Consider the following 7,765-nt stretch of genomic DNA (forward strand, 5'->3'; position numbering starts at 1 on the left):
TGCAACCCTGTAGGTGGAACAACAATATGAACTAAGCAGTACCCCTTGAGCTCGTGTCTCTAGCTGCATATGTAGCAGAAGATGGCCTAATCGGCCCCCTTGGTCTTGCAAACTTTATATGACCCAGCACAGGGGAAGGCCAGGGCCAAGTAGTGGGAGTGGGTGGGTAGGGGAACAGGGGTGGGGGGGGGCGTATAGGGAACTTTCAGGTTAGCATTTGAAATGTAAATAAAGAAAATAAAAAAAATTTTTTAAAGGGGAATGGAAAAAGGTCTTCCAAGCAAATGGTCCAAGGAAATAAGCTGGAGTTAAAAAAAAAAATGTTCATGGTAAATTTATTGCACACTTCAAAATAGCCAGCAATTGGGAATTTTCAAATGTTCCCAGCACAAGGAAATGCTAAACACTTCAGACCATGGGTTTGCTCATTAGCCTGATTTGGTTCTATTTACACTTTATTGTATTTATGCAATACCCTTAAATATGTACAATCCTGTGTCAATTAAAAATAATTTAAAGTTAGCGATTATTTTAAATTCATTTTCTCAATAGCCATAATAACATATTAAGCCAAAACAAATGTAAGAAGAGAACTATTCATTTGATAAGAGTTCTCTTTTGCCTCTCTCCAGATTTTACTTGTGGCCAATAGAGCAAAGGAGTTATTGGTATAATGAATTAAAAGAAAAATAAATGAACAAATGAATGAGACCCTCTTCCATCCCCACAGTTTGTGGTTGTTTGTGCCTTCCTTCTGCTCTGTTGTCTGGGGCACTGCCCTGGCCTCTGCTCACTGATATGTAGAGTTCTTAATGTGGGCAAGACGGAGTGGTCATCCGATCTGAGCCATGCTTCCTAGCACTGCATTAGCCTCTCAGCTACACACAGGTGTGTTAACTCCCCGAGAGCAGCCCGGGCTCTGGGTGTTCATTAGCAAACAGGTTTGTAATTCCCAAGTGCACCAGAGGTCTTGTCTGGGAATGAGATGTTTGGCTGAAAAGCCAGTGTACAGCTAACAAGGGAAACATGCAGGAGATTAGGGAATGGGCCCCACTTGGCCTTTGTATGGGCAAGATGCCACATTTTCTGAGGCTATATATTTTTTGATCTCCAACATACATGGTTCTCCAGAGTCTTGTTTTCTAAGGATTTCTGAGAGAGAGAGAGAGAGAGAGAGAGAGAGAGAGAGAGAGAGAGAGAGAGAGAGAGAGAACCATGTATAGAGGACCGAAGAGGTTCCCTGAGCTGGAGTTAGAGGTGGTTAGGTCCTCTGCAAGAGTAGCAAATTCTTTTAATTCTTTTAATTTAATTAATTTAATTCTTTTAATTTCTCCAGCCCTGAGATAAAAATAAAATAACAGAAAATAAATAAAAATCTTAATTTTTCTCAAACTCAGCTTTATGGGTCATTATAGATACTGTTATGTCCATACTTAATACATGTAAGACTAGTACTAAAGTAATCCAGTTTTTGTTACTAGAACATGGAAGTCTTGAAGGTTGAAACACCATCTTTTCTACAGTTTACTGGTAAATGGTAGGTAGCAGTAAATGGCTAGTACTGAGACAATGGTGGCAAAATGTAAATGGTTAATTCTTGAAAGTAGCCAGAGGTTCGTGGTACTGTGGCGTCAACATTTCTGTGCTTGACATCTTTCAAAGTATAAAAACAAAAAGATGTAGAGGAAGAAAAGAATAGAGTGCTATTGTCCGTGCCTGGATAGGCAGTGTGCACTTGCTGTCTCTTCTAGAGAGACCCACCAAACCCTGCCTCCTAAGCTCCCAAAGTGTTTAGCGACTGTCAGGTGTAGTCTGATGTAGAGGAGTTTGCGATCTTTGAGCCCTGTCTGGGGCTTGTTGATGGACTTTAGGAAGAACCAAGACCTCCCTAGGCCACTGGGCCACGCCTCCAACTGTCCAGATCTTAGCCAATCAATGTGGGCACACCCACCTAACTGTTACATATGTATAACCCTGGCTGCCCTCCTGCCTTTTCTGCCCTCAGCAACAGATGCAGGCAGACATTTGCTCCTGCTTCTGAGGGAGGAGAGCAGGTCAACTCTGCAGGCCTCTTTCAGACAGCTCATTTGGAACAGAACCCTGCCTGCAAAATCAAGGCTTTCCAATTCCCTGGCTATCCCTAGGGACCACTGGCTACAGACCAGGCCTCATGAAAACCCCAAAGGCATCCCAGCGCTCCAGAAGCATCCGGAGAAATGCCAGCCAGTGCTATCTCTACCAGGACTCCCTGCTTCTTGGGTAAGTGCTCTCTCTGCTGGGTTCTCCAGTGCAGAAACTTACTTCTCTGGGGTCACGTGGAACTGGGGCGGCGACCCACAGCAATGCTCGGAGAGGGACACAGTTGTAAGCACCCAGCTCCAAAGCCTGTATCCTGCACTTAATTCTGTTGGCCGCCAATTCCACACATGGGCTTCATCTGCTTCTCCCTGCTTCCTCAATTGCAGCAGACAAGGCATCTGCTGCTTCTGATAAATCAGGTGTCTGCTGGAAAACGCTTCCGACCACGGGGATGTGGGCGAGGATGAGAACTGAACGACTTAGGTGTTTTTCGGGAATATTTTATGTTAAATACTGAAACCTCCTCTAGCTCTAGAGAAATTTTCCTTTGAGGAAATAAAAGATATCCTGATCAAAATGAGAGGAAATATATTCTTTTGCAAAAGCCATAGATTATTCGTCTCCTTAAAAAATTATTGATTTACATATTAAGGATTACTATGGAAGAAAGTCCCTGTTGAATGTTGAAAAATTTACACAGAGAAACCCTGTCTTGAAAAACCAAACAAACAACCAAAAAAAAGTTGAAAAATTGTTCTACACAGTAGCTATGCCCTAAGGTGTTTGCCCAATGCCGTCATTTAACTCATTTTGTTATTGCTGTTGTTGTTGTTTGTAAAAAAAAAACCACTGCCTGCCTGCCTCACCTCTTGTCTTGAACACAACAGAGAGGCATCTCAGGCGACACAGGCCGCATGTTTGTTTCTTTTATCTTTAGAGTGGGAGAAAGAGGAATTGTGTCTCTAAGCTTTCCTCATCACCTCAGTGAGCTGATAGAGGACATTGTGTCCCTTCTCAAAACTACTGTTCCTCAAGAGTAGATTCAAATGTGGGAATTCCTCCTCTCCTCTCTCCTTTGCTGTCGCTTGCCTTGAGAAGTCATTCCTTTTCACTGACCACTGAAGTAATAGAATCGACAAATGAGTTTCTAAGGACTGCTGACACTACCAAATTCTTTCAGTCTATGAACACACACACACACACACACACACACACACACACACACACACTACAGATGACCCCGGGACAGTGAGATGCAAAAGTTACACAAGAAAGATGCCCTTTGCTGGAAGCAATTCTGTAATCAGATTTCCTCCATGATGCCCCTTTTCCACTCAGTAACTCCGATGACAGCTTTAATGCTGATGAAACGGGAGACAGCAGTGATCCGGAACAAATCTTCCAGAATATACAGTTTCAGAAAGATCTCATGGCAAATATCCGCTGCAGACCCTGGACCATGGGGCAGAAGCTGCGGGCACTGAGGTAAGGAAGGGCCTACACAGCAATCACTGATAAGAGTGAATATGCGATTCAAGAACTGTGACCATCCCGCGTCTTACTCAGAGAAGTCCCAAAGATGCTTGATGGGACCATCTAGACATAGCTGTTACAGTGCCTATGAATATGCATGCATGTGTGTGTATATTTGTGTGTGTGTTTGTGTTTGTGTTTGTGTGTGTGTGTGTGAGGCTGTGTGAGTGTGGGGTATTGTGTGAGTGTGAGTGTGCTGTGTGTATGAGTATTGTGTGTGATATGTGTGTGTGTGCATGTGTGTATGTGTGTGATGTTATGAGTGTGTATGTATGTGTATATACTTATGTGTGTGGTGTGTGCATATGCTTATCTCTGTGTGTGTTGGGGGGGGGTATAGTGTATTGTATTGTGGTGGTAGAGTTTAGAGTTGCCATCTCTTTTTCCAAACACTAGATTTTCACATTGTCTCCAAACTCACAGGAGACAGGGTGAGAGCCAGAATCAAAGAGACATCTACTTCACATCCTTGCTTTTATCTCCCTCAGGAAGGAAATCTCTTCAGGAAGCCAGGTTATTAGGGTATTCTGAGTCTATTAGAGAGTCTGGCTCAGCCATAGTTAAGTGCTTATACTTTGAAGGCAGATTCACTGAGTTCAAACACTACCTCCTCAGATCTCTAGCTGTTTGATATTGGGCAAGTTCCCTAACCTCTCTAGATGTGGGTCCTCTGGTTAAAGCTGAAGCAATGGTAAACAACACTGTTGCTCAAAATGTCAACAGCTCAGCTAAGCGTGCCTTCGAAACCACTGCCTGTGCCGTCCCTCAGACCCTGAACCAAGTGCAATGGGAGATGAACACAGCCTCCCCAGCCCTTTCCCGTCTCTCATCTCTGTGACACTGGGAATAGAATCCAAGGCTTCCCACACAGTAGTCCATACTCTGCCACTGAACTACATTCCTGGCCCCTAGCATTTTAAATATTCAATTCAGCTTGATCCTTATGTCCACTCAAGCTTGAACTTCACAAGTTTAAGCTTATGAAACAATAGATGTGCTAAGCACTGTGGGTGCTAGCTTCGTGTTCAATATCTGATATTCACACCTAAGAATAGGGGTGACTGCCACTGACCCCATAAGGAGTGTTGGTGGCATGATCTTCATAACCCAGGCAAACCAGCTACAGTGAACCAGGGTGCACGTTCCTGGGAAAGCAGCCCCCATGACCTACTCTGTGCCCAGAACTGCTGTCACACCTTGCTCTTCAGGGTGGTATTTCTAGGTGCCAGTGTGTGTTCCTTTACTACTCCTATCAAATCATCCCTCTCTGAGATCTGATCTGAGGCCCACTCTAGCCAACATGAGCCTCAGGCTAAAGACATCCACACCCTCATCTCAGATGGCTGCAATGGATTCTCCTCTGCCCACTTTCTGAGTCTGTTTCTGGATCTCATCGTTTCTATCCTTTGAGGGTGCACAACCTTCTGCCCACTTTTCAGATGAGAAGACTGATGGTGACAGTAAGAGAGCAGTCTGAGCAAATACCGCCTGTGAATACATAAAGCTGTGGCAAGCTCAGCTTTAAACGAGACACTCCAATCCTAAGTCCAGGGTCTCTCGTGTTAAACCATAGAGACTTTATGTACATTTTTTGGAGTGAATGATTTAAAACTAAACAAAGGCAAGGTCAACTTTCAAACACCATTCAGAAATGTCAGTTTTTTGAGTAATGGGAAGTTAAACTCTGTGTGTGTGTGTGTGTGTGTGTGTGTGTGTGTGTGTGAGAGAGAGAGAGAGAGAGAGAGAGAGAGAGAGAGAGAGAGAGCGCACTGACCTGTGTGTGCACTAGTAGAGGGGACAGGAGTCATCACCAGGCACTTTCATCTTCTGCTCCTCTCTACCTTATTCTTTGAGACAGAGTCTCTTACTGGACACGGAGCTCACTATTCTTAAAATATGTGCTACTGTGCCTAGCTTTTACCTGGGCTGGGTATCCATCCTTAGTTTCCCATGCTAATACAGTAAGCGGTTCACTCCTTTGAGCCATCCCCAGAGCCCCCAAATAAATCTTTATAATATTGAGAGAAGAACAGAATACCTGCTTGCCATTCTTTCACGTAACTTCAGGAATAAAACACAAATCCAGGTGTCTGGTGAATTCAGTCACACCTTCTCACTCTCCAGAGCTCCAAAAATGTCAGACACAGGCCATTCCTCAGGCTGACAGCGAGACTCCTTTGTCATCCCCTTGTGACCTACATCTTTTGCCCTTTACCTTGCAAAGCTCCACTTCACTAATTGGGCCTGCTGAGGCTGATCTTGGTGTCTGTGTAAGATGCAGAAGTCACTGATCCCTGACTGCTTAGAAACCAGGAGCAACACCACCAGGAGCGAGCTACCTGTCTGTGAAGACACAGCACACACACACTTCCTGTATGGGGCCTGTGGCATGTGTACCTCCTCTTCATCTCTCCACACCTCTCACTCTCCACCATGGAGCCCACTCTTCTCCATCACTGCATCTTGGCAGCTGGGTCATATTTATTGAGTAGGGAGCCCTTACAGGACAACTGTTTTCCTCATGTCTGTATTCCACTGTCCTTGACCCAAAATAAAAGTGCAGAAAATACATTAGTTTTGCGGTATTATAATTTTTACAAATGAGTACCATAGATAGATAGATAGATAGATAGATAGATAGATAGATAGATAGATAGATAGTAGGGAGAGAGAGGGTACCCCTCATTGTTTCTGTACTTGTTCTGTTGATCAGAGTAGAGCCAGTGTGTGGCGGGCTACAATAATGAAAGTATTATTGAGTAGACAGGAGGATGGGTTCAAGGCACCCTTGGCTGCATAGCAAGTTCAAGGCCATCCTGGGCCACACATGACACAATCTCAACAAAACAAAATAGTGGGACAGGTCTAAAAGTAAAAATTCGGTAAAGGAATGATTTGGGAAGGTCACCTTTTCTGTAGAAACAGGAACTGACTTACCCCTTGTGTCTCCTAAAGGATTTACCTCCAGTGGGTGTTTTCAGGAGGCTTGTGAAAGGTACAAACAGGAATAGCCTATTAAATAGACTTGTCAAACCAATGAACCGACGGACTGAGAGGAACTGAGCTCTTTTACAGTGAGTGTAAACCAACAGAGAGGCTGGTCATCAGGTAGGGATGAGTGTATCACTGGGTTTGTGTATCATTAGGTTGTTTGAATGCTGTGCATCTCCAAAAACCTCTGATATCAGCCCGGCCCATAGTGTTAACCCTTCCATTCAGTCTTGTTATTCATTGGGTTATCATTGGTATGTATATACATATGCATATGCATATGCGTGTGTGTGTGTGTGTGTGTGTGTGTGTGTACACGTATGTTTGGAGGGGGCAGGTACATATCTGTGCACATACCAGAAGCTAGAGGACATCTTCTGGTACCATGCCTCAGAACTCTTTCCACCTCATTTGATGAGACACGGTGTCTGGCTCGTCTGGTCCTTACCTCACCAAGCAGGCTAGATTCTAAGTGGTCATCATCATACCTGGATTTTTATGTAGATTTTGAAGGTTGAACTCACATTTTCATGCTTGCAAGCAAAGCACTTTATTAACCAACTCATTTCTCTAATTTCAATTTCTGTCTATTTTTAAAGATCTGGGTGGTGGTGGCATAAGCCTTTCATCCCAGCATGTGGGAGGCATAGACAGGTGGATCTCTGAGTTTGAAGCCAACCTGGCCTACAGAGTTAAGTCCAGCATAGCCAGGGCTACATGTGGAAAATCAGAGAGAGCGGAGGGGAAGAAATCAAAAGAAAGAAAAAAGAGGAATCATTGAAGTGGAGATCTCAGGTCAACTCAATAGGGTGATCACTGTGTCAGTCATTTGCCAAGACTGGATTGGGTTCATGGCTTGTATACACACAAATTTGTTAGACTAGTGTTTTAGTCAAGATTTCTATTCCTGGACAAAACATCATGACCAAGAAGCAACTTGCGGAGGAAAGGGTTTATTCGGCTTACACTTCCACATTGCTGTTCATCACTGAAAGAAGTCAGGGCTGGAACTCAAGCAGGTCAGGGAGCAGGAGCTGATGCAGAGGCCATGGAAGGATGTTCTTTACTGGCTTGCTTCCCCTGGCTTCCTCAGCCTGCTCTTCTATAGAACCCAAGACTACCAGCCCAGAGATGGCACCACCCACAAGGGGNCCTTCCCCNT

General features: G+C 44.2%; 1 protein-coding gene across 3 annotated transcripts in view; it reads left to right on the forward strand.

Moving 5' to 3' along the window:
* The first annotated feature begins 2,005 nt into the window (after window positions 1-2,005).
* Window positions 2,006-7,765, forward strand: part of Tmc3 (transmembrane channel like 3) — a 39,416-nt gene continuing 33,656 nt past the window's right edge. For 2 of the 3 annotated variants that reach the window (XM_021215145.2, XM_021215134.2), the window contains exons 1-2: window positions 2,123-2,259; window positions 3,418-3,564. In XM_021215145.2, coding sequence (XP_021070804.1) covers window positions 2,171-2,259; window positions 3,418-3,564 — 236 coding nt within the window. In that variant the 5' untranslated portion in view covers window positions 2,123-2,170. Of the gene's footprint in view, window positions 2,260-3,417; window positions 3,565-7,765 lie in introns of all 3 variants that reach the window. The other variant, XM_021215153.1, reaches the window with a different exon arrangement.

The sequence above is a fragment of the Mus pahari genome, chromosome 1 (assembly GCF_900095145.1).
Source record: "Mus pahari chromosome 1, PAHARI_EIJ_v1.1, whole genome shotgun sequence".
Classification (NCBI taxonomy): Eukaryota; Metazoa; Chordata; class Mammalia; order Rodentia; family Muridae; genus Mus; species Mus pahari.